General features: G+C 36.0%; 1 protein-coding gene across 3 annotated transcripts in view; it reads left to right on the top strand.

Annotated features, from left to right (window-relative positions):
* Positions 1–22,807, top strand: part of ABCB1 (ATP binding cassette subfamily B member 1) — a 48,425-nt gene that overhangs the window by 14,021 nt on the left and 11,597 nt on the right. For all 3 annotated transcript variants that reach the window (XM_050971261.1, XM_009085927.4, XM_018909382.3), the window contains exons 5-22: positions 4–64; positions 1,359–1,506; positions 4,402–4,462; positions 8,110–8,301; positions 8,965–9,136; positions 10,265–10,389; positions 11,134–11,305; positions 12,889–13,002; positions 13,306–13,416; positions 14,495–14,620; positions 14,814–15,017; positions 15,383–15,553; positions 16,747–16,908; positions 18,438–18,680; positions 19,432–19,578; positions 19,909–20,013; positions 21,254–21,331; positions 22,703–22,786. In XM_050971261.1, the coding sequence (XP_050827218.1) occupies positions 4–64; positions 1,359–1,506; positions 4,402–4,462; positions 8,110–8,301; positions 8,965–9,136; positions 10,265–10,389; positions 11,134–11,305; positions 12,889–13,002; positions 13,306–13,416; positions 14,495–14,620; positions 14,814–15,017; positions 15,383–15,553; positions 16,747–16,908; positions 18,438–18,680; positions 19,432–19,578; positions 19,909–20,013; positions 21,254–21,331; positions 22,703–22,786 (2,476 nt within the window). The remainder of the gene's footprint in view (positions 1–3; positions 65–1,358; positions 1,507–4,401; positions 4,463–8,109; positions 8,302–8,964; positions 9,137–10,264; positions 10,390–11,133; positions 11,306–12,888; positions 13,003–13,305; positions 13,417–14,494; positions 14,621–14,813; positions 15,018–15,382; positions 15,554–16,746; positions 16,909–18,437; positions 18,681–19,431; positions 19,579–19,908; positions 20,014–21,253; positions 21,332–22,702; positions 22,787–22,807) is intronic.

The raw sequence follows: 22,807 nt of genomic DNA, 5'->3' as shown, positions 1-22,807 counted from the left end.
TAGCAAGTCAAAGAAGAAGCAGAAGAAAGGGGAAAAACCCAAGGTGGTGAGCCCATTTGCACTGGTAAGGTTTATTCTCTCTATATGTGTCTACGTATAAATACACTCAGGCACATTTCAAAGTGTAATCAAAAATGGCTACAGTTATGTTAGTATCCTGAATGTATGATTCTGTCTCTACCAAATATATTCATACTGTAGAATATTGACTATAGTATAGAAATCAAGCAGTTCTTTTTGTGGATGTAGTTCTACTAAAGAAGCTGCCTTTTACAGATAAGTATTCTTAGGAGCATTCCCTTGGTAAATTATCATCTTAAACACACCCATTTGTCTGTGAAAGATAGGAATTTCCATGCTCACAGCAAGAAACATGACCATATACCTACAATGAGTGTGGTCTTGTCCTCTAAATTACCAGAGTCAGGTACTAATCACACTAATTATCTCCATGAGTCATTATTCAATCACCTGAGTCAGCAGTAAAGGGGAATTCCATGCTGCTGATGAAAATTAAAATTAAGAGTTGTATGCTAAAAGGTTCGAGATTCTTTGAAATTTTCTGTATGTATTTTAAAAGACAACCTTTTTATATTTAATCAAGTAAATCCTAGGTCCTCTTTTAGTGATACTGAAATATTTTATATTTTGTAGGTTTAGTGTGTATAATACATAGCAATGACACTGCAAATAACAAACATAAAGCTGTAGTACATGATGGTGACCTGTGCCCAATTTCTTTGCTTTGCTATATCACTTTACACTGGTACAATTACATCATAAAACTATAATTTACATCAGTAAACTAGGTAGTTTACAGTACAGAATAAACCAAACTATTTTGTAGTAGATGAGTTCAAACTTTATAAAGTTCAATGGCAAGAGGATTTGCTATTTCAATACCTTTTTATGATGTCCATGGTACATTAGGAACAGATTTTCTGGCTGCATAATAATGAATTTACAGTAAAAGAAATTATTTCCTTAGTTATCGAAACTAAGGAAATAATTAAAATTTCTTATAATTTGAACTTTAAATGGCAAATGTAAAAAGCAGAAATTTTTTTATGTCTTGTCTTCCTATGGCCTTTCTTACCCAGGTGCAGATACTAGTGCATTAAAATGCCACATCTCTCTGGTTTTGAGAGTTTATAGAATAAAAATGCTTATATAGAAAGGATTTATTCCTGTACATTTAAACTGATTTTAAATTGTATTTCTAAAGAGAAAAAGTTGTAGGTTTGGGACAGCAGCTGCACAATTTATAGCTTTTTCTTTACTTTCTTGACTTCGTAGTCATAGAGTTGTGTTAGCATTCTAGTACAAGAGTTAGAATGAATTTCTCTTCTCACTCACAGTTCCGATACTCCAGCTCGTCAGATAAATTATTAATGATACTAGGCACTCTGCTGGCAGTAGCCCATGGAAGCAGTCTCCCTATTGCAATGGTAATTTTTGGTGATATGACTGATAGCTTTGTTGCATCTGGAGACACAAATTTTACAGGTAAGAATGTATCTGCTATGACAAGAACAATGGCTCCTATTTAAAAAAGAAACAGGAAGATTCACACATCTTGACAGGAGATACAGATGTCAGAAACCACAATGCTATGCTATGATGCAAATTAGTAGCTCATGTTCACTATAATAGAGCTACACTGTGGTTGGGGTGATGTTGTAGTGGGAGTCCTGTAGGCTGCCTGACCAGGAAGACTGAGCAGATGAGGTCCTCTATAGATTGGAACAGCCTTGCATTCACAAGCCCTGGTCCTCATGGGGGTCTGCAACCACCCCAATAACTGCTGGAGGAACACCACCACAGGGCAGAAGCAATCCAGGAGGTTCCTGGATTGTGTTGATGATAAGTTCTTCAAATGGTAGAGGATTCAGTGAGGAGAGGTGCTATGCTGGACCTTGTTCTTGCTAAAAAGGAGGGACTGGTGGGGAATGTGAACCTGAAGGGCAGCCTGGGCTGCAGTGACCATGAAATGGTGGAGTTTCAGGGCAGCAAGGAGGGAGGACAGCAAGATCACTATCTAGAACCTCAGCAGAGCAGACCTGGACCTCTTCAAGGATCTTGCTAGGTAGAGTACCATGGGATAAAGCCTTGGAGAGAAGAAGGGCCCAAGAAAGCTGGTTGATATTAAAGAATGACCTTCTCCAAGCTTAGGAGCAATGGATTCCAACAAAGAAGAAGTCAGGCAGAAACACCAGGAAGCCGGCATGGATGAAAAAGGAGACAAGCTCAAACACAAAAAACAAGCCTTGAGAGGGTGGAAGCAATGAGAGGGAGCTTCAGATGAATACAGAGTACATGTCCCAGCAGCCAGGGATTAGGTTAGGAAAGCTAAAGCCCTGATAGAGTTATATCAGGCCAGGGATGTCAAGGGCAATAAGAAAAGCTTGCATAGGTAGGTCAGTGATCAAAGGAGATGAGAGAAAGTGTGGGCCCCCTCCAGAAGGAAATGGGAGACCTGGTTACTTGAAATACAGAAAAGGCTGAGGGACTCAATGATCTTTTGCCCCAGTTCTTCACTGGCAAATATCCCAGGCGCACTGCCAAATCACAGAAGGGAAAGGCAGTGACTGGGAGAATGAAGAACTGCCTGCTGTAGGAAGTCAGGCTTGAGTATATCTGAGGCCTCTGGAGGTGCACAAGTCCATGAGACCTGATGAGATGCATCTGTGGGGTCTGAGGGAACTGGTGGTGGAAGTTACTAAGCCCCTGTCCATTATATTTGAGATGTTATGGCATTCTGATGAAGTTCCCACTGACTGAAAGAGGCCGAAACATAACCCTCATTTTTAAAAAGGGAAAAAGGAAGACCCAGGGAACTCCAGGCCAGTCAATCTTACCTCTGTGCCCAGCAAGATCATGAAGCAGATCCTCCTGGAAACTGTGCTAAGGCACGTGGAATATAAAGAGATGCTTGATGATGGCCAACATTACTTTTTTAAGGGCAAATAATGCCTGAAAAATTTGATGGCATTTTACAACTGGGTTACAGGTTTGGTGTGTAGGGAAGAGCCTGGACATCATCTACCTGGATTATCTCCAAACGACTTGACAGTGTTCGAATCAACATCATTTTTACTAAATTGGAGAGGCATGAGTTGGATGGATGGATGGATGGATGGATGGATGGATGGATGGATGGATGGATGGATGGATGGATGGATGGATGGATGGATGGATGGATGGATGGATTACTTGGTGGATAAGAAATTGGCTGGAGGATCACACTCAAAGAGTTGTCCAAGTGTAGACCAGTGATGAGTGGGTTCTTCAGGGGTCAGTATTGGGACTGACACTGTTCTACACTTTGTCAATGACATACATAGACAGTGGGATCAAGTGCACCCTCAGCAAGTTTGCCAATGACACCAAGCTGGGCAGTGCAGTTGACATGCTTGAGGGAAGGGGTGTATCCAGAGGGAACTTGACAGGCTGGAGAGGTGGGTCTCTGGGAATCTCATGAAGTTCAACAAGGCCAAGTGCAAGGTTCCAGATGTGGGTTGGGACAATCCCAAGAACAAATACAGGCTGGGAGAAAAATGGTTTGAAAGCAGCCCTGAGGAGAATGATTTCAAGGTGTTTGCTGACAAGAAGCTCAACATGAGCCAACACTGTAGGCTTGAAGCCCAGGAAGTTATAGCATGGGCTGCATCAAAAGAATTATGACCAGCACATGGAGGGAGGCGTTTCTACCCTCTCTACATCTCTCTGGAGTGCTGTATCCAGCCCTTGGACCCCCCACCATAAGAAGGATAACTGTTGGAGTAAGTCCAAAGGAGGGCCAAGAAAATGAACAGAGGGCTGAAGCAATTCCCTTATGAGGACAGGCTGAGCAAATTGGGGCTGGAGGGCGACTTTTTCCAACAACCTGTAGATGAGGGGTAATGGCTTTAAACTGAAAGAGGGACAATTTAGATGAGATATCAGAAGAAATTCCTCACTCTGAGTGTGATGAGAGACTGGAACAAGTATACCAGAGATGTTGTGGATGCCTGACCCCTAGAAGTGTTCAAGGCCAGCTTTGATGGGGCTCTGAGCAACCTGGTCTAGTGGAAGCTGTCCCTGCTCATGGTATGGGGGGGTTAGAACTGGGTGAACTCCTTAAGGTCCTTTCTAACCCTAACCATTCTGTTCTTCTATGTGTGTATGCTCAGGAAGACTTTTTAATCTCAAATTACAGTGATGTAGTTTTGTAGTCAATGGGGTTACGACTAACCCTGTATTGGTAATGTTCATTCACATGCATTAAAATTTCCTCCTTTCTTCCAAATCATCTTGATTCAAAAGGAGATGTTGCAACTCCAGATATACTGAACAGCATGCAGGAAAACTGATTTGTCACGTGCTCTGTTAAAAGTATCTACTCTTCTCTTCCTTTCTAAGGAAACACTTCAACGAATTTCACTTCAGAAATGCTTCACAAGCTGGAAGAAGATATGACAAGGTAATTCAAAATTGATATTTCCTCTTCTTTTTTTTTAATGTAGCCACACATTTCTAGTCAAGCCAATCCTCTCCCAAGGACGTTTTGCACACTGTAAACAACACAAAACCAATGATTTAATAATATATGTAACTAAAGATTAGCACAAAGGGATTATTTGAGGCCCTGGTAAGATTCTTGAACATTCCCAGATCTTTCCAACAATTTTCCTGTAATCTCTTGCTCTGACCCATCCTGACACATTTCAGGGGTGCTCTGTGTCCCAGTGAAATCTTGCCTTCCTTCTTTCTTCTCTTCCTCTGAATTTATAAAGAGTATTGTTATGATAAAAATTATATTATCATCTGTTGATACATTGAGCTATGGTGATTCACTTGCCAAAAAAAAAGCTGAAATGTCAGATAGTACCTACTTTGCTGCCAATGCATCAAGTTCGGCTCAATCACTCTCTATGAGTACCTAAAAGGAGATTATAGCAAGATGGGGTTCAGTCTCTTCTCCCAGCTAATAAGCAACATGACAAAAGGAAATGGCCTCAAATTGTGCCAGGGGAAGTTGGATGTTAGAAAAAATATCTTTGTGGAAAGGGCTGTCAAACACTGGTACTGGATATCCAGGGATGCACTTGAGTGACAGTCCCTGGATGTATTTCAAAGATTTGTGGATGTGAGACTGAAGGATGTGTTTTAGTGATGGACTTGGCAGTGCTGAGTTAACGGATGGATTCAAATATCTTAGTGGTCTCTACCAACCTAACAATTCAGTAATTCTATAATTACCTAGACTGTAGAAAATACAGATTTAGATTATATGCTACCTTAAATCTAGCATTCTAGATCTGGAAACAGCAGAAGACAATAGCCAGTAGGGGCTTCTGCTACAAAACTCCATAAGGAAAAGATCAAATAAGAAGAAACATAAGCCGCTAATAGATGTGTTTTGTTAAGAGGCTTTATTAGCCATTGTCCATACACTTGGTTTATGCAGGATGTCTAAAGTTTCTGTGTTTCTTGTACATAACTTCAGGTTCTTTTCTTCAGGTTGAACTCTGCTTCTCATTAGATATTGAAAAATGTCTGATGTACTCTTCAAGGCAATTGTCTTTTTTGAAGAGAGGGAGGAGATAAGGCATTTTCTGTAGTAACTCTTGCTGCTTTATATCAAAATGCATTATAATTTTGGGTAGCAGTGGACTGTAAACTTATGTAGCTTCAGTAGTTAATTTTTACAATTAAAAAACCGATGACTATTTACACCAAAAAACCCCAACCCAAAACATACCCAAGCATCTCTTCACCATAAAATAAATGAACAAATTAGGAGAGGGCTATTTCTTATAAATGAAGAACCTGAATGCAATGAGAATGAATCAAGAGGGAATTGGCAATTATGCCTTATAGGAGAGTTTCTTGCTCCTGCAATATTTCTGTCAGTCTCTAACATGAATGTAAGTAATGCCTACAAACATTCAGTGGAAAATACTTGTTCCTGGTGATTTGAAACAAATTTGAAGGCAGAATTGTAAACTAAATATTGTGTGCATGGGTGAAGCTACCCTAACAGTTCTTTTAGTGTTTAGTAAATACCTGATGCCTAGCTGCACAACATTTTCAAAGTCTGTCTCACGTTTATTCTGAAAGAACTTTTGAAAAAATTACTTAAAAATTGCTACATATAAAATTGTAGAATTTGTTTTGCCCATTATTTAATTGGTGAGTGATCTCTCCCTGCCCTTGTCTTGACCTAGAAGCTTTAAATTATATTTTTCTCTTTCGAGTCAAGCTGAGGAAGGGAAGTGATAGTGTCCTCAGTGGGCACCTGGAATCCAACCTGGTCAAACCACCACAAATTAATTCTGAAAGCACAAGCAAGAATAAAAAACAACCCTAGTTTCCCTTTAGAAGCAAATTGTTTACTGATAATTGTTTTAATAGCAGCACAGGAATAGGTGTTCTTTTCCAAAGAGAGAGCCTTGAGTTGGCATTTTCACTGGTGTGATGAAGCTCTTTGCTCCAACTCCTTGTTTCTCTAGAACTCCTGCCAGGAGGTCAAATAGTGATAGAAACTGTTTGCAAGGACAGAGTTCCCACACAGGTATGTTCAAGTACTGAGCCATACATGTGGACTTAATCAAGTTTGTTACTCAAACAGTTTGCCTAAACTACAACTATTTCTCAAAAGAAAAAGAACTATTATTTTTCAATGCAATGTGCATTTACTCTCTGATAAGTTGCAGCAGTGAATTTACAGAATATATTTCAACAGCATGGAATCTGGCAAAGACATGAATCTCTTTGGATATGATTTGTCAGTAAACAAAGTCCAAGCATAAATCAATTCTTTAAAGAGATGTAGCATCATAAAGTAATTGTCTTAATTACTGCTGAATTTAGAACTGGTGTTCTTGGGTTTAGTTTGAGAGGCTTTTTTCTTGTTTGTGGAGTTTTAATGGAGCCGAATGTGATTGAGGTCAATATTCCAGCTTTCTGTTAGGCATTAACCTGATTTTATTAAACAGGTTTGACTAAGTGAATTTCATAGTGAGTATAGTTTCGAAGTCCCTAACTGAAGTGTATGATATTATAGCCACAAGAGAGATTAGAAAAAAAATTGAGAAGTTTAATTTATAAACCTATTCACTCTTAGAGCAGAGCATTTGCACACAGATTGCTGAAATTGCTTCTGCTGAGTTTCATTATAAAGTTCTCTAAAATCAGTATGCATAACTTTGTAAAAGAGCGAAGGTCACAAGAGTTCACAAAAGGTCATGAGTCAAGATTTTTGCTAATGGTTTACTTTTATGGAGATACATTATTCTTATAATTACAGGTAATATACATTATTCTTATAATTGCAGGTAATATACATCATAAATATTTAATAATTTATTTTGGTTGTGTTTTGCAAATGAAATCCATTAAGTTACATTTTTTGATTCAGTTCTGGTGTAAGTACAATTATAACTGATTCTGATGTAATTCTTCATCAAATCAAAATAGATTTTATTATTTTTAAACATTTTAAAGCTGTGACTCAGATTTACTCCCAATTTGAGAAAAATCATGGTTCACATACTCCTGCTCATAGCACAGGGCTGCATTAATGTAAAAATAAGATATCAGTTATGAAAAAGAGATCCAAAGAATTTTTGATCTAATGGCATTTGTTTTCAGTAGCTGTAAATAAAGTAATGCTGTATTCTCAAATCAGAAAATATTTACTGCATCCATCCACTTATTTGTTTGTTTGTTTGTTTGTTTGTTTGTTTATATAGACAGGCATGTTTATTATTAAAATGTGTATATAATATGTGATTTGGCCTGTCTATGTGTGTTAAAAATGCTAAGCAGTTTATGAACATGACAGATCTAAGTGAAAAGGGTATTGTATCAGAAATACAGTTCTAAAAGAATCTTATGAGAAAATACCTACTAAATTAAAATAAAAGGTAATTCTCACATTAAATGCTATTCATGGAAAACTCAGCAAGTTTTACAGTGAAGTGTAAGTTTTAGTACAAGCATATAAGCCCTAATTCAGATCAAACAGAAAAAGTAAGCATCATGATAAATTCACACAAACAAGGTAATTAAACCAATTTTAACCTGATTTCAGAGAATCTTGCCCTTTTTTATTTCCCCTTACAGATATGCATACTACTATTCTGGAATAGCAGCTGGTGTTCTCCTTGCTGCTTATATTCAGACTTCGTTCTGGACCTTAGCAGCAGGTCGGCAAATAAAAAAAATCAGAGAAAAATTTTTTCATGCAATTATGAGACAGGAAATTGGATGGTTTGATGTAAATGATGTGGGAGAACTTAACACTCGTCTTCTAGAGTAAGTACACCATACTTTTTCCGGTGGTTTTTGATCTTGTTTAACATGCAGGACTTAGAAATTTTTATTTTTAAATTAAACTATTTCACGGTGAAATGAAGTTTTCAAATTTCCTCATGGAGAGTCTCAGGGACTGAATTTCTAGTACTTCTGATACAGGACTGTCACAAAGATGTTAGAAAAGCATTTTGTTAAGTTCCCTTTAACTCTGAGGATGACTAAAGCCCAGCCTATGTTATTACCCCATGAAGAGTTCCTTTCTGGGCACACTGAGGACTGAAAAAGGTGCTGGCTCAGCCCAGCAGTTTGAACAGCTTTAACTGCATAACATTGCCTACACAAAATCCTTTTTCTTTTATTTCCAAATAGCCCACAAGTACCAAACTGATAAAAACTCTAAAATTAAGAAAGTGAGAGTAGTTTTGCACTGCAGAAAGAATTTCAACTTTTTCAGACAAAAGCAGGTTTATAGCATTACAGTTTCACAAGAAATATGAAATTTTCCTTGGCCACACTACGTGGCCAAGGTAATGCTTTACCTTGAAGAAAACTGTTATTGGGAGCAGTAATTGAATAATAAAGATTGTCTTCCACACATAATAAAACTGGAAATCTTCCTTGTGCTTTCTGCATTTTTCTTCCTCTCTGTAATTTGTTTTTCAGTGATGTCTCCAAGATTAATGATGGAATAGGTGACAAGGTTGGATTGCTTGTTCAAGCACTAACAACATTTGTGACAGGATTTATTGTTGGTCTCATAAGAGGATGGAAATTAACCCTTGTAATACTCGCAGTTAGCCCTGTCCTGGGACTTTCAGCAGCCCTCTGGGCAAAAGTAAGTTAACATATGTACAATGTCAGTTTTTATAATAATGACAGATAATTAAATAAATCTGCATATCTGTAAGTCTTTGTATTAGAATGTGTTGTTTAGAGAAATTATAGCTTTGCATAACACTTAGGTACATAAGCTCTTAGATGAACTGTGTATCAGTACGTTCTCATTCAAGGCCAGGTCAGGTGGGGCTCTGAGCAGCCTGGTCTAGTGGAAGGTGTCCCTGCCCATGGCAGAGCAGCTGGAACTAGCTATCTGTAAGATCACTTCCAAGGTCATTCTACAATTAAGTAATTTTATGTCATTTGAATATTATAATTCCCATAGACTGGGCAGACATGTTTGGTTTGAAGCTGTTTCTGCTAATATAGCACATACAGAGAAAGAAGCAAGATATATGTGTAGAATCCACACCTGTAACTCTTTAACTAAAAAGTATAAGTACTTTTTCTCTTGGAAGAAATAATTGCATCTCCTGGAAAATAAGAGAATAATTTAGAAAAAAACTTTGTCTCAGACACAGAGGTTTTTTTCAGAGTTGTTCACAAATTTGGTAAGAAATTCTGTACAGACCTAGATGAGAAAAGATCCAGATTTCCAGGCGATCACAGTGCCTAATATTTTTTAAGTCTTCAGACTTTTATGGTATTTTATTTCCCTTGTATTTCAAAGATCATAAATTTTTCACTGTCTTGAGTGAGTATATTGCAGAAAAGGTAGGATTAGAGATGCATGTGCCATGTATGTCAACTGGCTGAGTCCTCACAGACTGAGGCCACTTCTTCACAGTTTAAGCTACAGGGTCCTCTGGCTAAGGCAGCCAGAAATGAGAGTGAGCCAAGGAGGTCTGTCTGGGGAGAACCACACCAGCTCACTATGAGTACTCCTCTTATCTCTTGCACTGGGTGAAAAGGGAAAATCCAGGCCTTAGTTGTTTGCAATGTGCAATATGGAATTATTTTATTGAATTCACAGCATACTTAGGAATTTGATTATTGGGCATTCTGCACCCATGCTTAATATAGTCAAAAGGCTTCATATTGGAACGTACTAATTGTGATAAAAACCATTTTGAGTCCTTGAGCCTATTCTGGTTTTCATATGTCAAAATACTTGATTCTGTGTTAGGTTCTCTCTGCTTTCACTGACAAAGAACAGGCTGCATATGCAAAAGCAGGTGCTGTTGCAGAAGAAGTTCTGGGAGCAATCCGTACTGTAATAGCTTTTGGAGGACAGGAAAAAGAAATTAAAAGGTAAGAACAATATTTGCTTTCATCAGTGGATTTTAAAATACTCAATTTAAATGGTTTTAGATTTTCTTGTATATTTTCTGTTGAAAGTCTCGTGCTTTCTGCATTTTTAGTTAATGAGAGGTTGTTACAAGGTTTGCTACATGTTGAAAGACAATCAGTTATTTTCCTAGAGTTGATATGTTGTCTCTGCATTAAGGGGTACGCAAACTACTTCAAATACCTTACCATGAGAGCTTTAGACAAAATAAGACCCCTGTTCTGTGAAAATATGATGATATCCTTGGTAATCTATAAGTAACTTGAGTAATCTATTGAGTAATCTAATCTGAAACTAAACTATTGAGTAATCTAATCTGATTACTCAGTAGTTGAGAAGGTGCTAACAAGCAGTATCTCTATTTCCGCTGTACTGTATAATATAGATCTGCTGATATACTTTAACCTTTAATCTTGAGTGGTTCACAATAGAAGTTCACTGATCTACAGAAGCAACTTAAACTCCAGTCCCTGACCTGCAATGCCCTTTTATTTCTATATACCAAGTTGACTAATGCTGGCATTTTTAGGGGTTACCTTAGAAACTCCCTGCCTGACTAGCAGGCTTACCTTTATACAGTCTTGGGGTTAGATATTTTATGTACCTAACTGCTGTACTTTGTAAACATTCTTTTTCTAATCCATCCACAGAGCTTTTGTGCCATGGTACAAGTGTGAGTATATTTTGAACTTCTATCTTTCTTCCAGATACCATAAAAATTTGGAAGATGCTAAACGGATTGGAATAAGAAAGGCTATTACAGCTAATATTTCTATGGGTGCTGCTTTCTTACTAATATATGCATCATATGCACTGGCATTCTGGTATGGGACTACTTTGATCTTAAATGATGATTACACAATTGGCAAAGTTCTTACAGTAAGTATTAATGAGTTAATTCTCAGTGACAGTGAGAAATGAAAAAGAACAAACCTTAAAGTGTGTATCTGACTGTAATGAGAATTATGTCCCAAAATTGGCAAAGTAGCCTCCCTTCTTAACAAAAAGATTCTCGCCACAAAAGCCTACATGTTGTTTCTGTAGGATCTCAAAATCTATATGAACCCAATTAAAACATATATGATTTTCAACTGATCCTATTTATTTTCTGATTTGCATAAGATCAGACTGATATAGAAAAAGTTAAAGCAAAAACTGAAGAACAATACCCTTTCTAGTTACTATTTGCTTTCAGAGGGCTGAGTATATTTCCGGGGTGCAGAAAAAAATACTTTTTTTTTAGCTGTTGTACAGGCTAGGTAGATCATTTTCTGAATGTTTGCTTATGTTTTGCACCATGAGAGGTTGGAATCACTTCTCGGTATTTTTAGAAATTGAGAGGGATAAAAATATACTTGTGATTAGATGTCACTATATTACTCAAGGAAGAAAACCATAACATTTAAATAATAACTTAAATTATTCTCTTGATGTGGAAAACATTCTAATTTTGTATGAAATATGAAGTAAACAGGGTAAGAAGAATAACTTTGTTAACCATTATGAAACCCAGCCAATTGACCATAGGCATATATTTGTAGATTTTTTAAAACTACTTATTTCGTTTATGAATCACTGAAGTTTGTGGAAAATGTCTCTGATATGTGGTTTTGGCTCTTCTGAACATTTTGTACAGGCTGGCATATGAAAACTCTCAGTGAAGTTCATGACCTTATGTGTAATTTATTCTGTTCAAAGTATTTGCAAACTCTATTGCAAATTGTCTGTGTTGTAGCTCAAACAATGTTTTTATGACATGGATGATGCATTATCACGTGTAAAATCTGTGAATTACCCCTGTTTAAGAGGATGGGTGTGGCAGACTTTGCTCTGACTACTATGGCTGTTATGATCTCTGAGCAGGGTGGTTTAATTGCTTTTGTTTTGAAACTAACTGAAAGCAATGACCTGCTATTCTGAGAAAATGATTAATTTTTCTCTTCTGCTGCAGTTTCTTGTTTGTTTGCATTTTACTCTTTCATTGAAGGGGATCCTTTATTACTTTGTGATGAAGAACTTGGGTTTCTATACTTCTATTTCACTGTCTCTTTGAAAGCAGAATGATAGTGTTTTGCATATGTGTTGTTCTCTTGGCAGATATGTAATACACTTTCTGGTTTTTGGCCAAAGAATGCATTAGTACAATAAATCCTGAGATATCAAGTGAAATTATAATTTTTTTCATAGGTTTTACAACTCTGAGTCACTTTTTCACTTTTTCTCAATGTGTTTGCAAAATTAATGTTGTACAGCTTCTCAGTTCTGATCTGAACCTTAAAAAGCTCTTACTGTTTTTCTCTGCCTAAGAGAGACTTTTTCAGTTTTGCTTTAATTCTAGATTCCTTAAAGTTCCCTTAACAGACATGGAATGTCCTTACCCGAAAATACCTAACAGAAATAAATAAATATAATTTTCTGCTTAAATAGGAATGGATACATGCCTCTGTAAACATTTCTTTCAGGTCTTTTTCTCTGTATTGATTGGAGCTTTCAGTATTGGACAGACTGCTCCAAGCATAGAGGCATTTGCAAGTGCAAGAGGAGCTGCCTATACCATCTTTAATATAATAGACAATGTGAGTATCATTGCCCTCACTATCATTTCAAAACTTCTTTTTGAAGGTAAGACACCCTTCTTTTTAAAGGCAGGAAGTAAATTCATGCAGAAGCTTAATAGAAAAATTGTGTAAGTATTCTTGAATGAGCATGTAATCAAAGTAGCAGTGAGGGAGCAAAACAATGTGCAATTTAGATCTTTCAAAAATCTCACCTGAATTACTTAAAAAACATGTTTAATGTTTCTGCAAAATAATGGTGCACTTGAGGACTTCTTAATGAAAAAAAATTTGGGTTATTTTTTTGAATTTCATTTTATACAGGAACCTCAAATTGACAGCTATTCAGAGGCAGGTTACAAACCAGACCACATAAAAGGGAACTTGGAATTAAATAATGTTTACTTCAATTATCCATCCAGACCAGATGTTGAGGTACTGTAATTGAAACTTTATATATATATCACAGTTGAACATATGGATCATGTGTTGGGAAAAAAATCATTATAAAGTCAGATAACTTTTTTTTGTTGAAAATCTAACAGTTTCAGATTGATTCTCTGATGTATATAAAACTACCTTGTCATCACAGTAATTTTAGTTAGATTTATTTCCACCTTAGGTAAACATCTTCAGTTTCCTGAATAATTTTTTGTCTAATGCCCTAGTTAGTGTCTAATGCCCCAGCTATGCAAATAACAATAAATACGTATTTCTATCAGAATAAATTTGCAACCCTAACTCAAGTGTTTGTGTATAGTAATAATAAAGAGCTAGTAAGTTTTAAAATAATTGCAGTGCAGCTCTGTTACAACTGTGTCTGAACCAGGAAAAAAAGACAGCAATTTCAGCAAGGACTTTCTGTTTATGGAATAGAGATCAGAATCTGTATTTGTCTAGACAGAGAATAAGTTTCCTTTTTAAAGCACTGTCATATATTCAGAATCTTACTGGACTGATGATAGACAACATATGAATGATTCCTGAGAATATTTCCATGGAGAGTGTCTTTGCATTACATAACTATTTCCTTCCTTACCTTGAAGGAAAATTTCTGACCTTGATAAAGTGACCTTTCTTACTTTTGATAGGCAGAAAGGAAATAACACTCAGCTTTTAACCATGACTTTTACATAGCTTCCCTGTAGTCAGCATGATGAATTAAAGAAAAAGGTGCAGCAACATAACACAGAAATTTTGCATTTTACTGTTTCTGTATTATATGTTAGTTATGAATAGTGTGTTATTATTATTTTGTCATATGAACTGGTTCATGAGACAGGTAATTGAGAAATGTGTTGTATAATACATTGATACGGAGCCAATTGTGATGTAATTATAAGGAAAATTAAGCTGAAGTCGTCAGTAATACAAAATTTAAATCCACATGTTTATAATTTTTTTTTACAAAATTCTGCTAGAAATATAAAAGTTGTTTCATTCTAGTCTTTCACATTTACCTTGGCATTTCTAAATACTGTTATGTTTTTGACCAACCTTCTTATATGGACAGATACTGAAGGGCTTGAATCTCAAGATTGATTCTGGCCAGACAGTGGCCCTGGTTGGTGGCAGTGGCTGTGGGAAAAGCACAACTGTTCAACTCATCCAGAGATTTTATGATCCCAAGGAAGGCACGGTAAGACACCTCAAGTGAGATGACTGCTCCGCATGTCACATGTGTTGAAAGTCTGGTTCCAGCCTCACTGCTCTTATCAATTTTCAAGTGACATGGTGAAGTGTCCGCTAAAATGGCACATGCTGGCATGGACAGAGACATTCCTTGATCAAAACAACTAGTAGACAGTTTTTGTCTGCTTTCTTTTGTTCAGGTTACCATTGACGGGCAGGACATTAAGACCTTAAACATTCGGTATCTGCGGGAGGTTATTGGTGTGGTGAATCAGGAGCCCGTGCTCTTTGCCACTACAATTGCAGAAAATATTCGCTATGGCCGTGAGGATGTCACCATGGAGGAGATTGAAAAAGCCACCAAGGAGGCAAATGCCTATGACTTCATCATGAAGCTACCCAAAGTAAGCAGATCAGCTCTCCTGCTGCAATAATTTCTTCTAAAACTTCTTGTACCAAATAGCTCTATGGAAGGAATGCTTGTTAAGACAGGAAGCCATCCCTGGACCTGTGAATATGCAGAGCTATGCACAGTTTCCTCATAACTTTTGAGAATAATGCTAATTTTATATCTTCAGGTAATGATTTGGCTGTCATTTGAAGAACTACTAGAACTCCAGGAACACAAATGATTCATTAGGTGTATCCAAGTAGGTGTTTATTCCTGTAGAGAAAAGAGAAGGTGTTGCCAGCATATCTAGCATTGCTGACATCTTTAATGGAAGGACTGCGCCACTGAGCGTTTTCAATACTTGTTTTTGTCTTGTAGAAGTTTGAAACTGTGGTTGGAGAAAGAGGAGCACAGCTCAGTGGAGGCCAGAAGCAAAGAATAGCTATTGCCAGAGCTTTGGTTCGCAATCCTAAAATTCTTCTGCTTGATGAGGCAACATCAGCTTTGGATACTGAGAGCGAATCAGTTGTGCAGGCAGCACTGGACAAGGTCAGTAGTGTTTTAAAATGAAGCATGTAAGTAGGAGCCTAATATTTACTTCTTTCCTGGACTTTTGTTGAAAATAGAGACACATAAAAACACAAAATATAAACTTAAATCTGGCAAATATTCTTTGTACAGAGAATTTTTGACTTCCTGCAGGTATTACAGAGAGAAATCTTATTTCAAATTAGAAGATAGAATCATATTTTCTGCCTTTTTAAGCTTAAGTCAACATTTTCTTGGTGTAAATACCGTCCCTGTCCATTATCTCTCTTACTGCCTTTCATATTATTGTCAGTCATGTCCTTGCTAAGCTTCATGAGGTTCTCCTGGGCTTGCTCCTCAGGCCTGTCAGAGACCCCCTGAATGCCATCCCTTCCCTCAAGTGCACTGCTCAGCTTGATGTCACCCCTGAGCTTGCTGAATGTGCACTCCATCCCATTTACCAGTATCAGTCATGAAGACATTGAGCAGTATGGGTGCCAGCATGAAGGACCTCTTGAGGGACATCACTGAAGATGAAGCCTATCCAGCTTCCAACAGAATTCCATTGCTTGGGATCATTACTTTCATTATTTAAACTTAAATTTGCTTGATCACTTTAAAAGAGCCTCTTAATTAAAATTACAAGCTGTGATGTTTGGAACATTAATGTATTATGCTTATAAATATCCAAAGGTACTTAGTTGAAATACAATTCATATGAAACTTTACAAAATTTTATTTTTATTGTAGTCACTTGAGTTAGCAATGACTTAGAGCTTAAAACACTGGTATCTTTAAAAGTGAGTGTAAAGTATTTTCTAATATTTCTGAGTATAAATTCTCCGTGGATTTTATAGTTTGAGTGGGGAATTCTGGGCCTTAATTTAAAAATTATAGCATTTTAAACATTTTAGGGTTCGTAACATTCTAAAATTTTATCTATTAAGATTTTTGTTTGGATATTTTTGATCAAATTTGATGTATTTATGTGCCACAGTGAAAGAAGATCTCTAATATTAAATTTCAATCTTTAAATTATATTTCTGTTTTAAAGAATTCATTGAAATATGTTTTTAGATTTTTCTTTTTTCGAAAGTTATCTTTTTCTGTGAACCATTTTAATGTTTCTTTTAGGTATTATTCCACTCTGCTGTGAGGATGACCAGTTTTTGCATTTGCTTTTAAATACTCACGTTAACTACTGCTGTTTTCAGGCAAGGGAAGGACGCACCACGGTTGTGGTGGCTCATCGACTGTCCACAGTCCGAAATGCAGATGTGATAGCTGTGTTTGAAGGTGGAGCTGTCACAGAGCTAGGGAATCACACTGAATTGCTTGAGAAAAAAGGAATCTACTACAAACTGGTTAACATGCAGGTACTTCTGCCTCTAGCTGTTGCCTCATTTCCTTTTTTTCCCACACCCATAGTCATTTTAGCAGAAGTATGAGAAATTCTGCAGCTTATTTTGATAACAGCAAAAGACTCATGTACTTTGAAAGGAGAGTAATAATTTGAGAGAGACCACTAGTTTGGCTACAAGACCTGTTTAAACCCAGGATAGTACATTTTTAATCCTCTAGGTATTTAAACTTGAAATATGATTTTATGTTTTCCTTTTATGCAGTTAGTGTAGAGCAGATAACTACAGTAGTTTGGTATTCCATTGCTTGTTCTTAGTCTGATAAAAGGTAAAATACAGTAGCTGACTCTGGAGGAATACAGCATGCAGATTTTAAGCTGTTTAGTTACAATCCTTCACAGGGAATTCCTTTCTAAAAAAAAATGTGTTGGAATAGAAGAAAAAGAAAAAAGAATTCAGATAATAAAGAGCAAAAATGTGTTCCTAACTTATACTGATAGGAAAAAAAAAGATTGCAAATTATAATAAATTTCCAAAATGTGTTAGTTAGTAATTGAAGACCAAGGTACTTTGATACTTACATCCCAATGTCCCATGTAACCATTAGGTTATAGCAGATTTTCATTGTAGCCTTTGTTTTACTGCATAACCTCTATGTCCATTAAAGAAACTGAAACTGCCATCTCAGTATGTCACACTGAAGAGGTTGACCAGACCAATTAAAATATTTCTTCATAGGAGAATACATTTGGTTACCTTAGATTCAAAGTAACTTTGTATCCAAGCAAATGCAAATATGGGGAAAATGAGGAAATATAAAATGGAAAGAAAATTGAAAAAAACAATAAAAAAATTGAAAGCAAGTAAAAAGAGATATTTTTATTAGTAATGCAAAAAGCACTAAGTAATTTAAAAAATCTGGAAAAAACAAAACACAAGTTGAAGGCAACTTTGAATCCAGTTGCTATCAAAAACTTCAGGGTGAGTAGTCATTTATTTATTCTCTCAAAGAGACTGGCAAAATTACCACAAAGGGTAAGGCTCTTTTCCAGGCTGCTCTAATTTTTCAGTCAAAATCTTTTTTTGACTTGTTTCCTCCTAAACTTCCTTATTCCATTTAAAGTCAAGAATTGTTCAGTGTGTTTTCCAATAAAGGCAGTAATGTTTTATGACTTCATAAATAAACTGTATATTCCCCAAGAACTCATTCTAAAAGATCCCAAGAGGGGTGCAAAGGGTTTTTCTCTCAATTTAAAGGGGTTTTTTTTTAATTTGTTAAAAAATAGAGCAGCTACTCTCAGTCTTCCACTTACTATAAGAATTTTCATGAGAGATGCAAAACTCATATATGACTAAAGCTCTGAAGATGGAGCTCTAATAATAATGATACAGATTTTCATACCTCCTTAAGGCATTATATGTTGTTCCTCAATATCTCTTTCAACTGAAACAAAGTTACTTTTACTTTGGTTACCTCATAATTTTGAATGTTTGAAGTAATACGTGCATGTTTAATCTTAGCATAATCTTCTTCCCACTTTTAGGCAATAGAAGCTGAAGTTCCATCATCAGAAAATAATGAGAATGTTCTTCCATCATCAGAAAATTATGAGCATGTACTTCCATCCTCAGAAAATTATGAGAATGTACATAGTGTCAAAAACAGTGAATGTGAACCAGGCTCTGAAGAACCCTTAACTAGAGGACTAAGAAGACGATCAACTCGGAGAAGCATGAAAAAGCCAGGAGAGCAAAGTGATAGTCCTGATGAGGAAAAAGCTTCCCCTGTAAGTGTCTTTGCAGAGCTGCTGGTGAGCTTAATTCCTTTAAATGAAGTTTGTTAAATTCCTTCTCCTGCTGAAAAAAGGTACAAAAAGACATGAGAATTTTTAAATACTAAATAGCCTTTGACTGAAAATATTCATAACTTTCTTTTTTAGTTTCAACATAAATGATAATAGAAATAAAATGGTAATATAACAAAGATGATGAACTTGTTATTGAAAGTAAATTTCCTTTAAAAGAAACATACTCACATATATTTACCTACCATGCCAACATAACCTATACAGGTTAAACATTCATTTTTGGATAAGAAACAAAATATTTAGCCCAACATAATAACTTACAACAAAAATTGCAACTCCCTCCCACAAAATATGATTACGTTCATATTTACAGCAATTATTTTACTGTTATAAATTGGTTCATGAACAATTACTTGAATTAATCAAGCCATGGATTACTCACAGTAATATGCCCAGAATGAGTAGTTCAGTCATCACTGACCAATACCAAAGTATTCACCAACAAAAATTACATGGATAAACTAATATAAAAAGTGCTGTAGATACAGTGTACAGATCTCCCTCATGTTAGAACAACAAAAAAAAAGTACAATCATTTATTTATGTTATTAAAAACTATACAGTTTTTCTTCCCCTGAATAGGAATAGGAAATTGATTATTAATTTCTCCTTTTCTCCATGTTTCTCCAAATACATTCATGTTTGTCCTAATGCAATTCGCTTCTTTTAGGCTGAAGAAATACCTCCAGCTTCATTTCTGAAAATTATGAAGTTGAACAAAACTGAATGGCCATACTTTGTCGCTGGAACCTTGTGTGCAATTATCAATGGAGCTTTACAACCTGCATTTGCAGTCATATTTTCTGAAATTATTGGGGTAAGTTGGAATAAAATAAGCAAAAACTACAAGCCCACAATATTTATTTCTAATAAAATTAGGTTAAAAACAATCACTAAAAACAATCACTGAAGCTGAAGAGTGGATGAAGCATTATTGCAAAAATCTGAAAAATTGTATGACACTTACAAAATGCTAAAAATCTTGCTACAACCTGAAATATGATTGTTATACATTAAATATTTTGTGATATATGATTAAATTTCATGTGAATGCAATTGACCACCAAAAAAGTTACTGAGAAAGATGAGAGTATTTTAGATTGTAAGTTAATTTTATAAAAACTCTGTTTCAAATTTTATATTATAGATTTTTTCAGAGACTGACAAGGACCTCTTAAGAAAACAGAGCAACTTGTATTCACTGCTGTTTTTAGTACTTGGGATCATTTCCTTTTTTACTTTCTTTTTTCAGGTATGTTTTAATATTTTAACCTTATTTCATTTGTTCATCATGTTTTAGAAACCTGAAATATACTAAAAATTTACGTCTTCATAGTATGTCTCCAACTCAAACCAGTATTTGTGGTTCTCGATATGGCTTGTGTTGAAACCTTTTTGACCTAGAGCTGCTTGTGTTTAAGAGTGTTTTGAATCTATTCAGACCTCCTAACTTTAGAAATTCCCATCTTGCTCATCAGTCAGACACTTCTCAGCATGAAACTCTGGATTTTCTCACTCATTTTGCATTGTCAGCTAACAGGCAACTGTTAGCTCCAGTCCTCACATTCTACCACCCCCCTCTCACCTCAAGCCTTCCTATTTGAATCTGTTAGTAATTGAAAATCTCTCAATCTCCTGCCTTTGTTCTCCAATTTGTTATTTCCCTAACCCTTTCCTTATCCAAGAGAACATCCCATATTTCCTCTGTGGGAGTCCCCAAAGACTGCCAGTCCCAGTTTGTCAGGTGACACTCATCACACTGATAGTCACTTCCTCCTGCAGAAATACTAAGGGTTGTACCTGCTACAACAGTGCCACTTAAAAAAAAAAAGATAGCAATCTTATTAAATATTTTCATCTATAGTCCATTTTATAATTTAGGAACACATTTGTATAGTTTTATCTATTAAGTGAGCCCATGGAGTGAAGTAATACCATGCTTGGGACAGCAGCATAAACAGCCTCTTGCAGAAACCTGGTTTGTTTGTGGAATTGTCTCTTTGCACCAGCAGAAAGGGCCTTGAGTATGGAAGGCTGAGTAGTACAGGGCTGTGATAGGGCTTTGCTCAGTTTAGAAATATTCAGGTAATGTTTTTAAATTTGATGTGTTTGACTGAACCCAGGTTGCCTTAAAAAGCCTTTTATCTAAAATGAATGACCTAAATGTTACTTGTTTAAATCTGACTTGCATTGACTCAGACAAATGAAGTCAAAGGGTTGATTAGTAACCTTCTCCTTAAAGCATGCTGGTGAAGCAGTGCTAGGAAATATTGCTATGCTCCCTATATTTTTTTCATTAATAGTATTTGAATGTCAGTACTGTGAACCTACTAGAATTTATGCATATTATACCTGGTTTTACATTTGCTTTCTGCAAACAGGACTGCAATATTTTTTACTTTGACATTGTAGAGGCAATTTATCTAAAATATTTATTGAATAAACACTAACAGTGTAACACTATACTAAGCATTGTACTTTTTCTCAAACAGGGCTTCGCATTTGGCAAAGCTGGAGAAATTCTTACAATGAGGCTTCGGTTCATGGCATTTAAAGCCATGCTTAGACAGGTAAGGATAATAAATATCTTGATTTCCAGGGTTTTAAAAATAATTGATGGTATTGGTATAAAATAACTGTATTCTACATCACTATCATACAGGGAAGATTGTTTAAACCAGACTAGAAACCAATTTGATTAATTACATGTGGTTATGCAAAGTGTCCTTAGAGGGAGAGTCTTGAATCAATACAAGAGCTTTTTATGTACTCCTTGCAAAGAATTAGTTCTACAGCCAAGTTACAAGGGCCTGACAAGTTGATGTGCACCAGCAGTATCCCATTATCTGTTCATTTGCCTACTTTGCTTTCTTTGGGCCCCATCTCCCCTAAAGAAATACAACACAACTTACACTGTAACTCTTAGTTCAAATGTCTGATTTGACTTGTGCTATGTACAGATTTGTGGTTATTTAATTTATTTGAAGTCTCTGTACATTTACTGTTGTTTGTTAATGCAATAAAAAGATTGTGTATTGAAAAGTAAACCACTTTCAGAGAGTTAAAATATAAATAGAATGTAATGTTGTTAAGTAATTCTAAATTTGCCTTAGTTTTGCATGATTTCAGGATCAGTATTTTAGATTTTGAAATAAAAAATATGACAGGGGGTTTTAAGTCTTGCACATAAAGCTGCATGTAGACACAGAATTTGATTCATGTGAACATGACTATTTTCAATGTGACAGAAAACTGTTGTAGTCTGAAAAATCACGATTTATAGATCGGCCATACTAAAAATCTAATGAAAAGGCAATCTTACAATTGAGTCTTGAGGTCACAAATGCCTGTAATCCATTACCAGGACTTCATTCAATGCATACACCTCACAGTTTAAATCAGATATTTGGTGAATAAATCATAAACTGTGTGCCTCATCCAGACAATTAACTTTGATCAGATAGAACAGTTTGATTTTTCCTTTGGTTGGGTTCAGGGTTTTGTTGTTGTCGTTGGTTTGTTGGTGTCTCATAGCTTAAAAATCAGCCTCTTCAATATGGGAAGAAACAAAGCAAGGAATATTTAGTTTTTAACCTGAAAATGCTTTACATTTAACCCCTCCCCAAACAGCTTTGCAACCATGAGGGAGTGTGACCCCAGGGTCCTCTCCTCCAAGCAGATTCAGTGAAGGAGCAGCAGTGAGGGAGGGTAAATTTTGCTTTTGGGAATCTCTCAGCTGCTCCCCTTCCTTCTCAGCAGTGACAATGAATACATCAATGATTCACAAGATTTCACTTCTTTCTAAATATACCCAATGTGCAGTGATGGAATTAAACTTATTTAAATATGTAGAACCGAGGCACTTCCACTTACCAGATTTACTTAGCAGTTTATTTGAAATATCCAAAATTTGGTCTTAAAAATTATTTTTCTTATTGTAGGATATGGCCTGGTTTGATAATCCTAAAAATAGCACTGGAGCCTTAACTACAAGACTTGCTAATGATGCCTCTCAAGTGAAAGGAGTAAGTAAAATTTTGGGTTGG

The sequence above is a fragment of the Serinus canaria genome, chromosome 2 (genome assembly GCF_022539315.1).
Source record: "Serinus canaria isolate serCan28SL12 chromosome 2, serCan2020, whole genome shotgun sequence".
NCBI classification, from domain to species: domain Eukaryota; kingdom Metazoa; phylum Chordata; class Aves; order Passeriformes; family Fringillidae; genus Serinus; species Serinus canaria.
The sequence above is the reverse complement of the archived record's forward strand: the minus strand, read 5'-3'. Positions and strand labels throughout refer to the sequence as shown.